Source organism: Mastigoproctus giganteus, chromosome 5 (assembly GCF_048544385.1).
Source record: "Mastigoproctus giganteus isolate SK-2022 chromosome 5, ASM4854438v1, whole genome shotgun sequence".
NCBI lineage: Eukaryota > Metazoa > Arthropoda > Arachnida > Uropygi > Thelyphonidae > Mastigoproctus > Mastigoproctus giganteus.
Window position 1 is genome coordinate 156046272 of NC_143579.1, and position 22369 is coordinate 156068640.

General features: G+C 39.2%; 1 protein-coding gene across 2 annotated transcripts in view; it reads right to left on the reverse strand.

Moving 5' to 3' along the window:
* Positions 1 to 22369, reverse strand: part of Sarm (sterile alpha and armadillo motif) — a 328620-nt gene that overhangs the window by 101810 nt on the left and 204441 nt on the right. For both annotated transcript variants that reach the window (XM_090374247.1, XM_090374248.1), the window contains exon 2: positions 4762 to 6822. In XM_090374247.1, the coding sequence (XP_090230373.1) occupies positions 4762 to 6822 (2061 nt within the window). The remainder of the gene's footprint in view (positions 1 to 4761; positions 6823 to 22369) is intronic.

A 22369-nucleotide genomic window follows, 5' to 3' on the forward strand; every position in this document is an offset into this window, starting at 1 on the left:
GCCCAAGTCCATTTCAGTTCTTTAGTTAGATAATAATGTCCTCTACTTGTGTTTGCTGCCTAATCCATATGTTTCTTTTCTTATCCAACGGTCCGATTCCTAATAAGATTCGTTCCATTCTTCCCTGTGTAGTTTTCAGCTTCTCTTCCATTCTTTTGGTAAGTTCCACAAGTCATGCTGGGGAGTATACATAGATTCATTATTTTACGTTTCACACAAATTGGGATATTGCTCCTCAGTATGCGCCTATATTTCCTGAATGATAATCACCTGAAGTTTATTCTTCTCTTGATTTCCAGCCATTTTACGTTGTTACAGTTAATGACTTGTCCAAGATAAGTATATGGATCCACCTCTTCAATTTCTACCCCTTTAACGATTAATCCCTTTCTGTGACATACCTACTCATCATTACTTTTGTTTTAGCCATATTCATCTTTAGTCCGAAATCCTTACTAACTCTGGGTAACTGATTAAAGTTTTCCTCTAAATCTTCGGGATCGTAGCTAATGATCACAATGTCATCTGCAAATCTTAAATGGTTTAGGTACTCTCCATTCAACATTGACTCCTTTCTACGAATAGTCCAATCTTCTGAAAGCTTCCTCAAAAGCAGTAGTAAACAACTTCGGAGATATTGTGTCTCCTTGTCGAACTTCTTTCTCAATTTTAAATGTGCTACTGTCTTTGTCTAGTTCAGCGGTTCCCAACTGTGGGCCGCGGTGCCCCAGAAGGCCGCAGCGAACTCAGAGGGGCGCCGCGGGATATTTTAAAATTTCGAAGAAAACACAGCGATACTCGACACCATGCGAACTACTAGTTCTAGGTAGGTCACAGTTTCAACATTACTTATTAGGTTGTTTGGACCTAACTACTTAATAAACGTAACTGTTTGGTATTTCTTTTGGCCTAGGGGCGCCGTGAAAAAATTACTCAGACACTAAGGGCGCCGTGATCCGAAAAAGTTTTGGGAACCTCTGAATAATAAAGGTGGTAGCATTCTCATATATTTTCTTCAAAATCATAATGAATGGGTGTCTATGCCTTGTCTTTCTAATGCCCGAAACATTGCCATATGCTGTATGGAGTCAAGCGCCTTTTCATAATCCACAAATGCCAGGCATAGTAGTGTTTTACATTCATTTGTGTGAAGGCGATCCATAGTTGAGAATCCTGTCCTAAAGCCAGCTTGCTCTTTCGGTTGATTCTCGTCAAGTATGCTTTTTAATCTGTTAGTGATGACTTTGTGAACAACTTGTCGATGTGAGACAACAAGCTAATCAGTCTATAATTTCCAATATCTTATTTGCCTCCTTTCTTATGCAGAAAAATTATGATTTCATTATTCCACTCCTTAGAGGTCAAGCCTTTCCTAATGTATTTTGTGAAGAGTCTTGCCAGTTTTTGTCATGTCTCTTCCTCCCAGTTTAAGAACTCTACAGAAACTTCATCTTCGCCTGAGACTTTTGATTCTTTATTTATTTCAATGCATGTTCTTTCTCACCAGGAAGGATATCGGGTATGTCGCATGTGTTGCAAATTTGTGATCCATCTCCACTGATAGGCATCATTCCCTTGCTCCTTATATAATACTTTATAGTAGTCCTCTGCTATTTGAATTATGCCTTCTCTGCTACTTATAAGTACACAATCAGGAGCGTTTTGTAGGCCTAATGACTCAACCAACAACTGTACAGAGAAATAGAGTGGGCCAGTAAATCAGAATGTCTTATAATGGGAGATTTTAACTGTCCAGATATTGAGTTAAACTTGTGGATTGGTGACTCGTACACTAGCAAGACTTTTGTGGATTTATTGGACGACTGTTTCTACAGCAGCATGCTGGAGCGGCAACCTGAGGTAGTAATACTCTTGTTTTGATTATCAGCAGTGATTATTCATGCATTAAGAATCTGCAGCTAAAGGTATTGATATGGGATTTACTTAAACATGTAACTACCATCAGGGGTCAATATTTTGGTTGGTTGGATATCGATTTTACTAGCGCAAAAGCGACTTAGGCTATGATGCTCTAGGGGTAAAGGAAATGGTTTTTACTTTCGTAAAGGCGACTACAGTTGTGTCAGACAGTTTTTAAATTTTATACAATAGAACCAACTGATGATGTTAATAACAGCATACTTCTAGCTGGTTAGCATTCAAGGAATTAATCATGGATGGCATGTCACTTGTGAGTGGTCAAATTTTTGTCATTCATAACGTTGTACGAGGTTTTGGACACTGGGGTGCAAAACTTAAGGACCAGTCAGGTTTTCACCTGTAGCTTCTCACAGGAGTGGCCTGGATATGGAAAAAGCATACCAAAGGAACCTTTTAAGGTACAGAAATGAAGGACACAACACCGACACAACAACAGAAACAAAACGGTACAGAGGGACTTTATTGAAAAATGGCAACATAGCACTGGCTGCCATTATACAGATGCATCACTGCCAAAGATGGAACAAAGGGAAGAGGTGGTCCTCAGTAGGAGATATGGCCACCCCTAATGTCGATGCAGGCTTTGCACCGCCTGTCCATACTTAGAACACTGTTATTGATAAGTTCTTGCGGTAACATCGTCCATTCCTCTGTCAGCGCCATCTTCAGCTGGAGAACATTTTCTGGTGGGTATGGACGTGCCGCTAGGCGTCTCCCCAGAACGTCCCATATGTGTTCGATGCACCACTGTAATGGTGTCTCAGATGGGCACGTGTTAAAGGGACACAGCGTACTGGCCATCGGGCAAACAGTCCAGCTTTGTGGAGTCGCCTGGCCACAGTAAACCTCGATATCCTGCGTCCTGTGCAGCTAGTTTGCAATGTATCCCGCTGTCTGGTGTCGGTCCCTGTTAGCTGTCCCTGTCCCTGTTCTTGTGTTAAATCTTCTTAGGTCCTCTGTCCTCATGTCTATGAAAGGCAAGTGGAGTCCAAACATGCTTTCCGGCATCCATTCCGAGCCTTGGAAATCCATCCGGAATGCCGTTTCGGTTCGTCATATGTATCGATAATGAGTATACGTATTTATTAACTGCCTTCTGCATGTGACGATACCACTGCGCTACCCGCACAGTGGTATCGTTACCATCCTCCTCACACCGGGTGGCAAGGCTCATAGGGATATATAATGGAAATTTGGTAGTTATCTTCAAGACCAGATATCAATAAATTTTTTTCTTTTATGTATTTCAAGCATACGAGGAAACTTAATTAAGTAGGGCTTCTCTGTATCAGCGATCAGCATCTCAATATTAGTTTATCGATAGCTTCTGTAATAAATATTAAACAGTAAAATGTATAGTTAACGTGAAAATAGCATGTACATAAGATCTCCACTGGTGTTTTTTCTCAATTTTAAAAAAAATTGCAGTAACTTTTTTGCATAAATTTAGCCGTGAATAAGCAAGACCTTAACAGTTCTTCATGGAGTCAAAGCTTTTCTTAGATATAGTAATTAGAAACATAAAAGGCTGTTGGTTTACAGTACTCTAGTTTTATTACTCCTATTTATGTTGGTTGGTTGTAATAGGGTTTTAGGCTCATCAGCAGCTTCGGCAATATTACGCCGTATATAATATGTCTGTAAATTGTCTTCTGTGGCTGATTTGCTGTTTGCTGTACGAAAAAGCAGACTTTCCGAGAGAATAAAACCATACTACCCTCGCTTGAAACCGACTAACTCAGCCACCTTGTGAAAAATACCCATAAAAATTCATCCCCTTATTTACGGGATTCGAACTCAGGTTTTCACACCAGTGAGGACAACTGTGCCCTCGTGGGCAACTGTGCTGCCCACGAGGGCATTATACGTGTTACAATGAATTTATCATATCTTATTTCATGGAGTGATTTAAATTATCTCATGAATTTTCTTTCATGGAGTGATTTAAAATCTTAGCGAAATACTATAACTGAACTTGCAAATTGGGGAAAGTGATTTTCACTATCGTTTTACGTCGGTTTGTTTCTAAATTGTAGTAGTACGTCATCGCAGTGTTTTTTTTTTTTTAACCTATTAAACTTTTCTTTCTTTCTTTTTTTTTTTTGTGTCTATCATGTACGTGCAACAGCAAACACATATGATTTGTACCTTAGAATTTTTGCTTTAAAGCCTAGTGACCTTAAGATAACTAAAATGGAATTAAGTCATTAAAAGGAATCTTTTTAAAATTTATAACATAACAAAACCGTTCTGAATTTCATGTAAGAACACATTATAATAATTTAATTTCTATCCTTTATTGAATCGAATAAATGAAACAGTTCAACTTCTGTAATGGTAATTGGCTGGCTTTAAATATTTCGAAATTAGCAACACATTATAAATTAATAATTAGTTATTAATTACAATATTTTATTAATATATTATGAAAAGTTAAAAAAATATATAATAATTTTATCCAATTATAAAAGCTAATAATTGACAAAGTATTCATTAGTCGATTATTAACTGGACTTTAATAACTAATATATTTACTTCCATAAAATATAGCAGTTAACATTACTAAGGATTGCTGAAGGTCACGAGAGTTTTTTTTTTTTTTCCTCTTAAGTAGGGATACCCAAAAATGTTTTTAGGAGGTGAAGGATATGCGATTCATTTAGGAGATTTGTTTTAGAGGATTTTATGAGACTAGAGTTGGAAACTTTCCCTACCTAACAGAAGAACTGTTGTCTTATATAGATATATCGACCTTTACGTGTATGTTGTTAGGATTCTATAAAATCACTAGATATTTTATATTTTTCTAATTACACTCACCTGTGTATTTCCCTGTTTCTTTTTGATGCCTGCTTCCATGGCAAAATGGAAAGCTGCTAAACTGCGGGCCTCTTCCCTCTTGCTGTCCAACACTGGGACAAGTCGCAGCAACCAGTTTTTGGTCTGTCCGTGAACATGGTCTACTGTAGTCTTGGCGAATTCCTCTGGATCATGACTTGTAACAAATGGTTCTACCAGATCCAGTGTACCCGACTTCAGTACTGCCGCTTCGATCTCTTTATTCGCTACTAATGCAGAGATAGCTAGACATGCATAATACTTGATGTGATCATCGTTATGAAAAGCCAAGGGAAATAACCAAACTGGAACTTTGTGTTTTATCATTGCTTGTTGATTTTCTGGACCTCCGTACAGGGACACATTAGCTAGAGCTGTGGCACAGTGCCGAAGGGTTTCTACATCCGTTGTCCGACAATCAAACAAGATGGCTTTAAGACCTCCCATCCTGATGACGTCACTACAGGTTGCTTCCGAGTGCTTAAAGAGGTGTTCCAAAATTCCTGTGCCAACACGAGAATGAAGCACTGAATTCTTAGTGCTGCAAGAACAAGCTATATTTACAACTTGTTCCAGACCGTTTTCAACTACATATGCTCTGTTTTCGGTGGACATGCATTGCTCTAGTAGCTGTACGCTGTTGAACTGTAGTTCAGCATTTTCAGAGCTGCAAGAGTCCATTAAAATATCAAGTCCTCCGTTATTTCTTAAAATGCTGCAGAGGCTCGAACCTAGGTCGTGCCCAAATGTGGGAACGGCCCATGCTTTATGCATCATTTCATTCATGGCTGTTAGGAGTGTAGTCGACTCTTCGTCATTTGCCCCCTTTAGACTTTCGACACATGTAGCCATCCTACTCCCGAACCGTTGAATAGCTTTCTCAACTTCCACTGTTGCTGTAGGAGAATAGTTCAGGATCTGAAGATCTTCTTCAAGTCCTTGGGTTATGGCTAACTTCTGGCTAGTAGGAAGAGCAAGTGGATCTCTTCCAGCACACTGCATTGCAAATGGCATTCCGAGTGATGAAGACATATTTCCGAACTCCACCTGGTGGGCATGTTGACTGGAGAGGGATGATTTAGTAATTCCTTTAGATGTAAAGGTGACTTTAGCTGAAGAACTGCTAGACATATTTTTCTCCTGTTGTACCATTCCCTGCGAGAACATGTGTCGCTCTTCTTGTTTGGCCATCGCGACTTTCTCAGCAGTAAAATCTTCAGTCGACATTTTCATCGACGCAGCCATCGCTGTTCTTTGTTGTTGTTGTATCGTATCTCCCGTTTTAAGCTGTTTTTGGTCCTGACGAACGGCCGCCATCTTCTCAGCAGAAAACCCATCACTTTCAAGCCTTTGCTTCATTGCAGCAGTAGCACTCTTCTCTTCGTAGCTCATATCTCCTGCTTGCATACGCTTTAGCTCTTGGTTGCTGGCTGCCATCTTTTCGGCAGTGAAATTATCCGTACTCACTTTTACCTTGGAAGATGAAGTCATTCTTTTCTGCTCGAACTTTAGCTCCTGTGGCGATGACTCACGAACTTCTACCTCTTCATTCAGTGGATCTTCAACAGAAAAGCCACGCTGTGTCATCATCTTGAGGCGTGAGTCGTTAGTACTACTACTGCTGCTGGAACTTGTGAGACTAACACTACGGCTGAAGTTTCGATTTTCATGGAAAAGTTCATTTTGTTGCTGCGTTTGTTGTTGCTGTTGCTGTTGTTGTTGTTGTTGCTGCTGCTGTTGTTGTTGTTGTTGCTGCTGCTGTTGCTGTTTCATTTCTTGACTGGACATGGAGTGCAGGATCTGAGCTTTCTTGCTAAGCAATGAGCTTGTACTGGATGAAGTAGAGCAAGCAGAACTTTTTAGCATTTGGGACGAAGTCAACTTTTCAGTGCTTGAACTGAACGCGGAGGTAGTGGTCATCGAAGAAGAGCTGTTCATTTTATTCAACAAAGACTTCTTATTGAAGCTTTCCACCACTGACGATAGTTCTCCATTGGCCGACATTACTTTTTGCTCGCCGGAGTCTGCTGGGAAGTCAGACATCTGCAATTGAAAGCAATAGAATTAAATTATGAAACTCACCTAAGAAAATACATCACAGTGATAATAAGTTCTTAATAAGTACGTATCTTAATATTTACTGAGTTACTTAGTAAACATTGTAATCTTAATGTATAATTAAGCAAATGTGAACAATGTTATTAACGTGATCAAAAAGGTGCTCACTGAACTACATTTCGATATGGAATCTTATTACAAATATTCAAACATTAGATGGTGATAAAATGACTATCAGAGCAGAACAGATAAGTTCGGGACGATACTTTTTTCAAGACCAAATTATTTTAGAAACAGAACGAGACATTCAGGTAAGCGCTATTCATATACTATTTATAACTATAGAAAAATGAGAAAAAAAAAGTGTGATATGTGTAATGACCTCTTGTATTTCGAAACTAAAACTGAAGAAAACACTAAGATTTACTTTTAAATAGATTTGTAGCCATTGCTAACGAAATAATCACTCGTTCACTTACCGTCAGCAGGTTTCTAGATTTTTAAAATTTCATTCGTTGCTCGACGTATAGTTCAGAAGGTTCTGTAGGTTACCGGATGCCAGTAAGCAAAAATACTGTCTTTAACTGTTCTCTCCACTCTTGCTGCAAATATGCGCGCACGGTAAAAATGCTCAATTATCATTCGCTATTTATGTCGAGAACTTCCTGAACCCTCTAGCTCCGTCGTGTTTGCCATAACACTACTTTAGAGCGGAAGTTTTAACCTAACTATAAAGTATTGAACATTTCCGTGTTGAACTGAAATATTTAGGAGTGGTAGCTCCTCATCCACGCTTGCTGGATAACCGCTTCGGGGAATTCTCCCAATCAACTCAAAGGATGAGTGCGAGAAAGGAAAATCGCATCTTTCTTTACAAGGCATTTTATTGTGTTCAAGCGAGAAAGTCAAGTAGTGATCAAACGCAGAAAGAAATACTACTGTATATAGATTGTTCTTAGATAATGGCGAGACATACCTTACCGCACTACAGCCGGTTTACACTGCCAACAGCTTGACAACAAAGGTATAATAATTATAAAAGGTGATAACTAACTAACGTAATATTCTTTGTGGTGAGATCTAATGTCTGGAGTGGTTTTTACAGCGGTTTCCAAATCATCATGAACGACAATGTGATATTAAGAGCTGACCACGGTCATATATGCATGCAACTTGCGCCATCTGCTCCGTAAGCTCCAAAAAAAAAAAAAAAATAAAATAAAAATAAAAATAAATAAATAAAATAAATAAATAAAAATTAAGTAAAATTAAAGTTTTAATTTTATTAAAATAATAAAATAAAAATAAATAAAAATAAGCAGGGTTCATTGTTAATTATGTGAGTGCTGGTATGTTGGTCTCCTAAAAATCAGTTACGGTGAACAATGCTAATTTGGTTTTCAGTATTTTCTTTAAACAGAATATCACTCGTGATTTCTGTTTAAAGAAAGATGTAATATGCAACATACATAAAAATAGCCATAAAACTGCAAAAAAATGGGGTTTATGCAGCTTAAAAAAATAGAGTACACTACACTATCAAAAATATTGGGATACCATAGCAGCAGCGGTTCCCAACATTTCTTGACTCGCGAACCCCTTTCAACGTTATATTTTTTTTATCGCGAACCACTAAGCCTATCTTTTCTGAAGTTATTATTAATATTACTATTAGCCATATGGTGCAAGGAAGCCTGAGGTTTATGCGGCACCAGCCAAAAAAAAAAAAAAAAAAATCTCGAGTTACCAGAGAGAGAAAGAGAAGTAGAAAGGAATCACCAAGACGGAAGGATAAGAATGATGATATCCAGCTCAGGACTCTGGGTGTGCCAACCCCGTACTCACCAGATGTGAGCCCCTGGGGTTGGCGTATAATATTACTGAATTTTTATTATACAATATTTCCAGTACTACTTTTTTATAAGTGACATTGCATAATTTAAAAATTATTATTAAGTATTAAGAAGAAGAAATCTTTATTGTACAATAAAGATACAATTCATTCCGCCACGGCCAGGGGCTTGACAAGGTTTGGGGTAATATAAAAACATCTATGACAAATAAACCATGACATTAAATTAAATTAAATTAAAAAGGCATTAAATTAAATTTAAAATTGTTATATTAAAAATATATTAAAATTATATTTTAATTAAATTAAATTAAAATATATTTTTTATACTTTGTAAAGCAGTTATATTAATCAGTTCAAACTACATTTCGAACAGGCTAAGAGTAGAACTTGCTTCTTGTTCTAATGGTAGCGGAGCATTCTGGTCTCTTGCCAAAGCTATTGGTCGCAATTTTTGCCCATCTCTGTTCCCACTTCTGTCAAAACCAGATAGTTCTGTTGCCACATCAGCAAAATATAAAACTGACCTGCTAGCGTCCTATTTTTCTTCCACCTCATGTATTGATGATCTTGGTAAAAAAACTCACCTCAAACTGTTTCCGGTACACTCCATTCAGTGCCTCCTGTGGTCTTCCGTCAAAAGGATTCAGAAGAATTTTGATGAATCTGACGTAAGAAAGCTCCAGGTCCTGATGATATTTCTCCACTTGTTCTCAAAACCTGTGCCCCAGAACTTATTTCTGTTTTGTGTCGGCTTTTTATTTCAAAGGTGTTTTCCCTTCTGCTTGGAAATTTGCTCATATCCAGCCAGTTCCTAAAAAGGGTGACAAATCCTTCCCATCGAATAATCGTCCCATTGTACTTACCATTACTCTTTTTAAAGTAATGTTAAACTCAATTAACTGCCAACTCTTAAACTATCTGGAAATCTTTCATGTAATCAACGATCGCCAGTATGGATTCAATGTCGTTCCACTGGTGATATTCTGGCTTATGTTACCCATCTATGACAAATTCAATGGAAAAGTTTAGTAAAACTCAAGCCATTGCTCTTGACATTTCAAAAAGGCTTTTGATCGTGTTTGGCATAAAATTCTTCTAAATAAGCTTCCATTCTATGATTTGCCAGCTATTTTTGTAATTGGGTATCCAGTTTTCTCTCTGACCGCTACCGCTCACTGCGGGTGATGGTAGACGCCTCTCTGTCTTCTAACTTCTGCACTAATGCTGGTGTTCCCTAAGGTTCAGTTCTTTCTCCCACTCTTTTCCTCTTGTATATTAATGATCCTCTTCCATTGAGTGGAAATCCTATACAAATATTTTGCTGATGACAGCACATTACATTCCCTTTCCAGTTTGAGAAACCTTGCCCTGCTCAAACAGCTTCAACTTCTCGAGTATCCACTGCCAAATCCTTACGTTCTGATCTCCAGTGGGGAAATGATAACTTAATTTTAATCCTTCTAAAACTCAGTCTTGCCTTATATCTCGCAAAAAGTATTCTTCTGTTTCTATGCTTATCTTCGACTAGGCTCCGATTTCTAGGCAAGACCTCGGTGATTACCTTGACTTATAATCTTTCTTGGTATAAAGCACATTACAAATATTGCTTCCTCTGCATCTAAAAAACTGGGTTTTCTCTTTCACTCTGGGCGTTACTACTCTTCCAAACAATTGTTAAGTCTGTAGAAATCACAAATCCGGTGTACCATGGAATATTGTTCCCACATCTCGGGTGGTTCCCCCAAAACCTCTTTCAGGATTCTAGATTCCATTCAAAAGAGGGCAGTTAGGTTAATTAATGTCACATCTGAAACAGTCTCTCCACTCTGACTCAGAGATTTTTTTGTTTCTGTTGCATGCCTTTTCTACAGATACTTCCATGGTCACTGTTCTTCTAAATTGGTTTCTATAATTTCCGCTCTCTCTTTCAAAGCAGTCCGAACACGTGCCGCAACCAGTCAACATCCTTTTACCGTCCAATTTCAATCTCACACACAGAACCAACATTTCTTCTTCCTCATTTATTCATTCAGCTTCTGTTTTCTTGAACAACCTTCCTTCACACGTATTACCTGAAAATTATAACCTACAGAAGTTCAAGTCAACAAGTATCTTCTTTCATCATTTCAACCTTCAACCCATGCACGGTACTAGCATTAGCATTAGTAGAGGCATTTGATGCAAGAAAGCAAGTTTATGCAGCATCAGCCAAAAAAAAAAAAAAAAAAAAAAACCACTTCCACTTCACCCCTCTGTTCGTTCGAAATACCTGTCCAGCTGAGCCTTAAACTTATTTAGGCTATCAACTTCCACGACAAGGGATGTTTAGAACCTATAGTACTACGATTTAGAACCTATAGTACTACGATTTAGAACCTATAGTACTACGTACTATTTTTTGTTTTGTTTTAGAACCTATAGTACTACGTACTATAGGTTCTAAAACAAAACAAACAAAAAAAAAAAAATCCTATACATAACAATGATCCTTGAGAATGAAAAAAAATTTAGTATGGAAAACATATTTAATATTTTATACTGTAAGTAATTATAAGGAATTATGAGAGATATGGTTTCTTTCTTTGGCAATTCTTTACTTTTTTATTTAATTTTATTTTAGTTTATTGGTTATATTTTTTGTTTACAATAACATACCTATGTAAATCTAATCAGGCGTCATTACAGAATGTTTAGTGCGAACCCCCTGCAACACTTTCGTGAACCACTGGTTGGGAACCGCTACCATAGCATAATCACACGATATGTAAGCTACCGAACATTTTAGTGATACAGAGGGTTGTAGTAGAGATTGAGTATAAACTGAAGTTGAAATTGAATAGAATGTACGTCATTCGGTTTGAAGAAAAATACCAAGTGAAGCGTAGTTCATTGTGGACGAGTAGTTGTGTGCCATATTGTAGAACTTAGTGGTACATGGATTTTGGGGGAGGGCGAGATCCCACGCCCTCCCCCGAAAATGAAGATCCCACGAACATCGTTAGAAACATTATCGTGTTCCCAAACATGATTACCAGTATAGCTGCAGGAAATAATCACTGATGTGGTTCAGGCTTTTGCCTAACTCCACCACTTTTACTATCTCCACCCCCCCCCCCCCATTTTAAAAATTATTATTTGGTCTCCATCCAGAAAGCTCAGGGAAAAAAGTGTAATATCTGGTTCATGCAATATTGCGTTATGTTCAGTTGTTGTGTCTCTGGCTGAGATCAACCAGAGTATGAGGGCAGCCTGGCTCACCTCCCAGTGGCGGTGGCGGGCAACGTAGGGTCCCACTAGGGGCCCCTGCGGCCAAGTAGCCAGAGACACAACAACAGAACATAACAGAATACTGCATGAACCAGACACTACATATTTTGCTGACCGGGCTAGCCAGGTGGGTAAAGTGCCTGCCTGGCAACCCAAAGGTCGCGAGTTCGAATCCCGCCTCGGGCTTGAATCAAAGTACTGCATAAACCTTGGGAGGTGCATTATGGCCACAGAAGCCGATGCGCCGACAACTACCAAAAAAAAAAAACACATTTTTCTGGCTTATGCAGTAGTTCTGCATTACATCACAGAGTACATATGGCGCAGATGTGGGAAACCACATGTGGCGCCTAACCCTAAATACTATGCTACTATGATGAGGTTCGGGCTACCTCTGACGGAAAGCAGCCAGAGTACTGTGGAAGCCTGGCTCACGTCCCAGTGGTGGTGGCGGACAACGTGGAGTCCAACTAGGGGCTCTCCGGCTAAGAAGCCAGAATATTACAAAAGAATCCAACACAAAACTTTTCACATACAACACACTACACTTTTTCTGGCTTTTACAGGGTTCTGTATACATCAAGAACACTAATGGTGCAGATGTGGGAAATCGCAGGTGGCGCCTTACCCAAACACTATGCCACTATGATGAGGTTCAATTAAGACTGAGAAGACAAGGCTAAGGCAAATTTTTGTTGCAAAATGGCAGCAGGAGTGGTCTTCGTCTGATATTGGTTTAGTCACAAAGGACTTTCTGTTTGCAGCAAGGGAAATTAAAAAGGAGTTAATGAGGTTTCGCCGGGCTTATATGGTACGTTTATATTAACTGGACATGGAAGTATAAAAACTAAACTTCACAAACTGGGACTTTCACCAACAACAACTTGTTTGCGTGGCCAGGAAGAAACTGTTAACATCATATATTCTTCATCAATGTCATTATTATAACGATCTTCGACGTGACCTACTTAGTGTGGTTCCTAACTTAGACTCCAGCAACAATAAAATTTTGGTTGAATCTCAGACAGCTTTTAATGCCTTGAATGTGTTTTCTTCTCGTGCATTTAAAATAAGAAATGAAATTATATCCTAGTTTTGCTGTGCCGGTGATTTCTTGGATCCTTTATTGGACTAGGAAAGAAATATCTCTCATCTTTGATTGCAAATGATTAGTACTATTCAGGGCTACGCTTGCCTGGATTTTATAATAAACTTGTACTTGATGTGGAATTGTTTTCAGCAGAATAGTTATCTACTGCACAAGGAATTTTGCTCTATTCATCGAGATACTATTTGGCCTTTAGTGTTTTAGAGTTTTTTTAATTAATTTATCTTTGTGAGTGAATATCACACTGAAATTTCACATTAGAGACCTCTCCTAGTAACTCTGTTATTAACTGTCATGGATAATAATCTTAGATCACTACTTTTTGGACTATCTTAGGGCTCGTATTTACGCAAGAAGTATTCTAAAGTTTCACGGTTTAGAACCCTGCTTAATGTGATCTCATCTAGAATTTGAACCATATTTGGACCTCTCTTGGACATGTATTGTACTTTTGCTTTAACCCTCAAACCTTGTATGTATTTTATGTATTATGGCATTACCTTGACTTAAATGGAATGGACGTATATGTACATAGTGTATATTCTGAAGAGGATTTTGTACATACTGCACATAGCCCGCATATACCCGCTCGGTTATAGTAAGAAACAGGAATAAATTAGAATCAATACAAAGGACAATAGTTCTCACTATTCCAGAGCATGTCGCACAGTTAGCACACTTGCGCTACTGGTGCTAGCTGGAGCTTTCCCACTTTACCTGGAAGTAGTCAAAAGAGAGGCTTATATTATAGACTTAAAAAGGTTATACCCACAGATTTTCTGGGGATAACCCTTGTCACAGCCAACACTATCAAGGCTGAAAGAAAAAGAATAGCCACAAAGCTCCATGAGCTATGGCAAACAAATTGGGAGCAGGAAACCAGAGGTCTGGTTATCAAAAGGCTTCTGCCATGGGTGGCAATGGTTAGTCCAAAGCCACCTAAGTGGTATGCCACTGGGCTTTCTACAACATTAATATTGACAGGTCCTGGCTCCCTAAAGGTGAAACTAACCTACTTGGGGCTGACTGATGATCCAAACTGCACCTGTGGCAAGAGGGAAGTCTGGACACACATTCTATATGAGTGTATAATTTCTGACATTCTCGGAACACCGCTAATAGCACAGACTGTTCCTCTTCCGAGGAGAGAAGAACATCTATTCATCACAGAAGAGGAAAATTATAAAGCCTTTACAACCTTCACACAGAAAGTATACGATATGCGCAGTACTATCCAAAGAAGGGCCCCCAGCAATTAAACAATAATCAATAGTTAAAATCGGCCACGTCTCCCACCACGCCCAGACGATGACTTAAAAACTGTCAGGATAGCAGAACTTTGCGCCCTGGGAGAAACCTGACATGATAAAACCGGATTGACCTGGGTACCCCCCCCCCAGGACTACCCTGTCATGTGTAGGAACCTGGGTTATTTGGTCCACATTTGGTGTGGACCAAATAACCATGTAGGGGAGGGAGATGTATAGGCAGCCAGGGAAGCAGATTAGCTGAAAAATATTATTAAGCTAATATTTTGTAAGTAAGCTACATTGCAAGAAGATGCAATGTAGAATGAAAGGCAGAATGAATGGGCTAGGCACTAAGTGAATGAGTGAATTAGGAATTATGGTAAAAGGGAATAAATGTCAGTTTTGGTGAAAGAGAGAGTGACCGAGCATGAGAGAAAGAGTGGGTGAATAAGTGTTATGGTGAATGGGGTTGGGTGAAAGAGCAAATGTAATTGGCCGAAAGAACCCAAAGTTAATAATAATTTACATTACTTTATATACAGGGTCATCGAAAAAAAGTGTCCATGATTTCATGATAAAATAACAACGCAAATACTGACATCAATCAATTGATTTATTTATTAATATCTACAGGAATATCTCAAGTTTTACTTCATACCTTAGTATGTTTCAGTATCGGCAAACATCCAAGCGGTAGTCGATGTCTGTCCATGTGTGCTCAATCATTTCTGGAGTAACGGTTGCTATTGCAGCTGTAATCCTCTCTCTTAAATGGAGCAGATCGCACCATTTAAGAGAGACGATGTTCTTTAGGTAACCCCTGACCTGACATCACGTCAAATGGTGTCAGGTCAGGACTTCTTGGTGGCCAAGGCACAGGTCCAACTTTTCCGATCCAATGATCAGCAAACCTGTCATTTAGGGCATTCTGCACATTACGGATGAAATGAGGCAGTGCGCCATCTTGCTGAATAATCACAGAAACTCCTTTCTCTCTTTCTATATCTTCAACTTGGGGGGAAAACATAAAGCTGAAGCATATCCAAATAAATGTTGCCAGTTATGGCAACATTTATTTGGATTAAATGTAGGGTCAGGCGCACGGGTGCATAAGTACACGTGCCTTGAGTGACCGGGGTTCAAGCCCGTGACTACTGAATACGGTGCTGTTTCTTGTATTCTGTCTGTCTTGTGAACTCCTCTGACCATTTGGTCGTCCCGGAGTATAAACAGAAAATTTATTTATTTATTTTATTTATTGTCCTTTCAGAAAACATAAATGGGCCTAGCAAACGATCATGCATTAGTCCACACCATGCGTTTATTTTAGGAGTATCACGTACATACGTGCATTTGTATGCAATAAAGAGTTCTTCTTCTTCTTATACTTCATTTGGTTGCTGTGACCCCCAAATTCTACAACTGTGACGATTAACACACCCATTTATGTGGAAGGTTGCTTCTTCACTAAACAAAATGCGTTTTAAATAACTTTCGTCATTGTCAATCTCATTTAACATGGCACTAGCAAATTAAATAAGTCTGGGACGGTCTTCAGATTTGATTTAGTGTTTGAGTGTTGAATCTTGTATACATGCAGTCTCAGTTGTTTATAAAGCACATTCTAAATGGTCGTCTTTGGAATGCTGAGCTCCAGGCTGCGACGAGCGATGCATTTCTTGGAACTACGTAAGCAAGACTGTCTCAAGCATTTCACATTCTCTTCAGACGTTGGTGGTCGGCCTGGAGATTTCTTAATGTCTACACTGCCAGTTTTTCCTTAAACTGATTAAACCAATGTGTATTATAGTCTTGTCTTTTGGCGCATCTTGTCTGTAAGTACGTCGATATTGACGTTGCACTGTTATGACAGATTTAAATTCAGCGTACCACAACATACACTGCGCTTTCTGTTGCACAGTCGCCATCTTACTAACACTGACCGTGGCAGTGCGCGTAGGAGTCATTCTGCGCACACTCAAGGCCCAGCCAAGGTCATTAAAACTTAGTGGGTTACCATATTGCTTGTTGCTACGATCACAGCAATCAATCAAATATTTCCGAAGATAATTAAAAGGGAAATCACGAACACCTTTTTTGACGACCATCTATACTAACAAACACAAACCAAACACTATCACTGCATTCTCCCCTGTCCTGCGAAAACTTGCGCTAGGCCTGCACAACAACCGAAGAATAACAGTAAGCTGAGTTCCCCAGAGAGTGCAGTGCAGAAAGTAAAAGTCGAACAAATTAAATGAAAGCCAGAAGAATGAACGAGAGTGCAAGTGTGTGAGAGAAAGAACACAAACCATAATTGCTATAGTTAAGTACACACACTAACCTTGGTTTTAATCTTTTATATTCTTACTTATTTAGCTTAATTATTATGCATTAGTATTTAAATTTACACTACAGAAAAAAAATTACTATAAAATATAGGAAAAAAAAATTATAAAATGTAGGAAAAAATAATTATAAAATGTAGGAAAAAATAAGTATAAAAATAGAATGCAAGTAGAGTGAGAATGCAGATTATGAATGAAGTAAATGTCTCTTCCACCCCCACCAAACAACATGCACTGCTGCCAGCGCCATTTGAAGATCAGTATCGCGCTCCCTTGCGTGGTACCTTTACTCCCTTTCCCCTGGCGGATGGAGGAGGTGGGTTTCTATGTCCTCCCTACGCGCCCTTCTTTCCCCTAGGTGGGGCTTATCTCTACTGATATTTCTGGGGCCACCTTCCCTATCGTTCCCATACTTCTATCTGTTTCCCCCAGCCTTCAGTCTTCTTCCCTGCTCTAACTTACACAACCATCGCGCTTGCTCTTAATCTAAATGAAACTCAGCGACTAAATTTAATTCCGCCCTAACTTAAACTACAATTCCGCCCTAACCTAATTTCCAGGGCTTAATATTATTATTATTATTTTTTTTTTTAATATATAGGCCCTAGCTACTGAAATCTTAGGAAACTAGGTGGCAGGGCTTGCCAGAGTATGAACTTCTACTGCGGTCCCTCTATGCCTGACCTGCCTTCTCGGGGCGAAGAGTGGGCAACAGGGTCCCTCTGTTTATCCTCCTCTATTCTATCTTTTTACCTCCCCAGCTTCCAAACTTCTTCCTCTATATTCCTCCTTTTCCACTTCACTCTTATTCGGGCGCTCTCGGATCTTATGCCCTGGGCGTGACCAGCAGGAGATAGTAGATCCTGGCAGCCTTCACGTGGCGGGGATGGGGGTGGGACGTAGTGACCAAGTGTTGTTGCTTCCCACCGGATAAGAGCCAGCCACCGGCCGACAACATAACACTTACACGTACACACCCAACACACAAAAGGTCGGTTTTGGCATAAACTTCAACACAAGCAGTACAATAGTAGCTAATGGTGGAGAAGCTTGGGGTCAGCCACAACAACACATGAATATCCCTGATCAGATTTAATGCGTACAGGAGAGACTGTCAGAATGGTTTCAATACGCATCGAGATGGTTTTTATGGGCGAGCTCCGGCGCCTAAACTCATGATCACACTCATGATCACACACAAGGATACTTTCAGAGTATGGCATTTGACTGTTGATTTTTGTAGACGGTACAGTGAATGGATTGTCCTATCATGATAGTCTACACGAACGGACAACCATTCCGTTCGTGTAGACTATCACCACCATGTGAGCTACATTAAGAATAAACAAAATCTCGAGATCGACCTATAACAACTTTTTACAAGTGTATCTCTATACAAAATACTCTGGTTGTAGAATTATTATTTTTTTATTACAATTCCCACCCCCCAAATTAGGTAGGAATATAAAATTTTGAAGTGAACTCAAAAACTAAATCAGACAAGTAATTAATGAGATTTCCGGCATTAATGTTTTTTAGACAATTATACCATATTTTTATTTCTGTGCATCAAAATCCACAAAACTACGCTTTGTAACCTACTAGTTGATCGCGATCGACCATTTGTCCTTTATTCTAGATAATGCTGTGCATTAGGGCCTCGACTTACGATGACATCGACATCCGATATTCTCAGGAACCGATATACCATCCATACGATCTTTTATTTTAAGGACCGATGATATTTACAGGTACTGATGGCTTTCCGATATAGCTGGAACGATACATGGGTGGAGATTTTCAGACGCGTGGTGCACGGAACATCACTCGTACGATTGTTCTCAACCAATTAGGGTCTTTGTTATTGTTCAACAACGTTATCGTTCAACGTGTGGCGCGTGGAACATCACTCGTACGATTGTTTCAGATCTATGACGATCTGAAACTTCAAGCTCCATAAAACAGTGGCAGTACTGTGAACTTTGAAGACTTTAAAGCCAGCAGAGGCTGGCTCGAGCGCTAAAAAAAAAAAAAAAGGGCGAATATCAAATGTGTTGAAAGGCATGAGGAGGAATCCAGTGCTGACAATAAAGCAGCTGAGACCTTTAAAATTGAATTCCAAGAATTAGTTGATCAGGAGGGTAATCTTCCCTAGCAGGTTTTTAACATTTACGAAATCGGCCTCTTCTGAAAGCGAATGCCCAGGAACATGTACATCTCTAAGGATGAGGCTAGTTTACCTGGGCGAGCCTATGAAAGATAGGCTGACTCTTCTGTTGGGTGCCAATGCCACTTGAGATTTTAAGCTGAAGCTTTTGCTTGTGTATCACTCTAATACCCCCCATAGTATTTAAACAACAAAAGGTCGACGCATGCTGGGAGTGTTTTGGCGCAATAACAAGAAGGTCTGGGTTACAGGATGTCTTCAATAAATGGGAGCTTGAAGTTTTCTGTCCTTCAGTGAAGAGTTACCTTGAGAAAAATAAGTTTCCTGTGAAGGCACTGCTCCTGCTGGATAATGCGCCAGGCCACGATCCCAACCTTGTTCAATCTCTTCAGGTACAATTTGACTTTGTTCAAATCAAATTTTTGCCACCCAACACCACTCCTCTTTTTCAACCAAACCAGCAAGTGGCTGAAAACTTGAAGAAAATCTAACGCCATGAAAATGGGCGCAAGTTGCTTTGCAGCGGCCTCTGGTGAAAATGCTCTCACCCTCGAAGATTTTTGGAGGTCAAAGTTCAACATGCTGAACTGTGTGAGGCTGATTTTAAGTTCCTGGAATGATGTTTCCACCAGGTGCTTAAATTCAGCCTGGAAAAAGATCTGGCTTTTAATTATTCATGACCTTGACGGATTTGAAATTGATGATGCTTTGACAAATGATATTGTCACTTTTGGTAAATCAATTGGTCTGGAGGACCTTATTGACGCTCATTGGTGTGAGCTAATAACAGAGGAGCTACAAGAGTTGGAGCAAATTACGGAGAGTGACACTGGACTTCAGGAAGCTATAAAAAAGTTGTCAAAATCAGTCCATTTGGACAGTTTCGTTGCCAGTAGCAACAAAAGACTGAAAAGACGCGTGAAGCTTGATATAGTACCACCACCACTATGCCACCATTGATTTAATCAGCTCTGCACTTCAAGTCTTTTTTTTTTTTTTATTATTCGAAGATGTTTTATGACTATTTATTAAGCAATCTTTATAAAAAAAAATCTCATTTTTAATGTAAAAATGAAGTATAACATGCAAGAAATACCTATTTTATGTGTTAGGGAACGAATTACAGGAAATCAATGTATTATTGGCTTCAACTTACAATATTTTCAACGTACAATGAGTTTTGTGGAACGAATTACCATCGGATGTTGGGGCCCCACTGTACTTGTTGCGCTGGTGGAACTTAACGATGAGAGACCATACTCATTTCGGCAGGAAAATGCTTCCTGATAATGCACAATGTATGATTACCTGGTTTAAAGAGACCGACCTGATACAAGTGGAATAGTTGAAGCTCAGAGTCCCGATACCGAGCATCTCTGGGGAGGCATGTATGAAATCGAACACAGAGGCCGATTTCAGAAGCTGCGTTGAAACTTCCTATGTGAGGAATGATGCAACGCCTTGACGCTGCCTAGTGGTCAGGAGTGAGAGTGCAGTTACACACGCTTTTTGGGTGTACCGTGGTCCAAACTCGTGATTGTTAAATACGATTAATAATTGCGTCATGATTTATTGTAAACTCCTGTGAGTGGTTTGTCGTGCCGGAGTATAAACAAGAACGTTTATTTAAACATTTCCATTAAATGTTTAATGGAAATGTTTAAAATGGGTAAAAGGTTTGCCGTGTGTGCTACTTGCTCTCTTTCGGGCTTAATTTTATTTTAACTTGGTTGGATTTCTCTTGGTATTCCAATATTTTTGATAACATAGTTTATAAAGGAGAAAGCCAGAAAAGCAGATTTTTGTTATAAACACATTCTTTTTCTCTTCTTGGAATCTGTTTATTTGACAAAATAAGCAACACATGAGTACGAGAGGAATATACATACCAATCGATCACCCGTGGTGAAGATTCTGAACTAATTCTAATTAGTTCAGAATCAGAACTAGTACAATTCTGAACTAATGATAAAACTTCTACAAAAGAAAGCGGGAAAATAAGAAGACTTATCCTAATCAAGAAAAATTTTAATACTTCTTTATAAAAAAAACTTCTTAATAAAAGAAATGAGGCTATCTAGTCTGTGTTGTGCATATTGATAATCAGTTGTAATAGATTCTTATGCAGTTCCATATGTTGCACTGTGCAGTTTCTTGTGCTGCAATTTGGAGAATATAATACAACTACTTTATGATGCAGCTCCTTGCACTACACCATGGTGAATAAAATTCTACAATTCTAATTCAGTGATTTGTATTCATTCATTACTGATTTCTATACTCAGTATGGACTGGAAACAACTTATGTGTGATGACATATATTATACACTGAGTGGACAGAATTCATGGGATACCTACATAGTGACAGGTAGGCCCACCTTTCGCCCGGATAAGGGCAGTCACACGGCGAGGCATTGAGTCCAATAGTTCACGAAAGCGTTCCACAGGTATTTTCATCCATGCATCGCATTCCTTAGTGGAGGATTCAAAGCTCGAACGGACCTTTCCACAGTCACCATGGTTCTCTGGGGGAGGCGCATTGTCTAGACGTATCAGAGATCCCAACGTGTGCCAGCTGAACACCCACCAGACCATTACCGACCGTCCACCTACATGAACAGTTCCTTGTTAACATGACGAGTGCACAGTTTTCCACCAGATACGCACCCTCCTGTCCGCTCGAAATAACTGGAAACGGTACTTATCGGACCAGGAGACTCGTCTCCAATCATTCAAGTGCCGATGTTCTTTCGCCAAGTTGAGGCGCAGATTTTGCGTTGTGGTGTTAGAAATGGGACTTTGGTGGGTCGGCGGCTCCCATAACCTATTGCTGTTATAAAGAATTCCAGAAATAGGGGCCACAACTTCATATTACAGTGGTTGAGGTTTTGATTAGATTGCAGGAAGTTTTCTTTTAACCAGCGAGTCGTTGATTGCTGGAACAAGTTGCCCTCAGAGGTAGTTGAGGCTGACAGTTAGAATAAATTCAAAGAACTTGTGCGAGGAGGAAGCGCACAATTTTTTTTTTTTTCTTATCTATTTGTTTTTTTTTTTTTTTTTTTTTTTTGCCAGTACAGCAAAAGCCTGTGGTTTCCTTGCACTATATGGCCAATTCTATTACTATTACGACTAAACACTTTGATAGCTATTAACCGTATTTAGCATTCACATGAATTCGAAGTGCCAACTGAAACTATTTGAGTACGTCAGACATATTTTTACTTCCATAGAGCCAGGAATTTCCTGACCGTCACTCTCCACCAGCTATCGAAGCAGCCAGACAACGGTTGGGATTCATCAGAAACTACAGCGAGAGCGCTTGAGAGCTATTCAGACTCCGAATAAGCTTTAGTCAGTTTTCACTGCCTGTACACGACACAGCAAAATTTCAAGCTCTTCTACTTCCCCTTTTGGGAGATGCAGTAAAATATAGTATGACACCATGTCGTGTTTTCCAGTTTATGGCAAGTATAAATTGTATAAAAATTTATAGTATTTTTCAATTTACTATAAATTGAAATTAATACCAAATTTCAA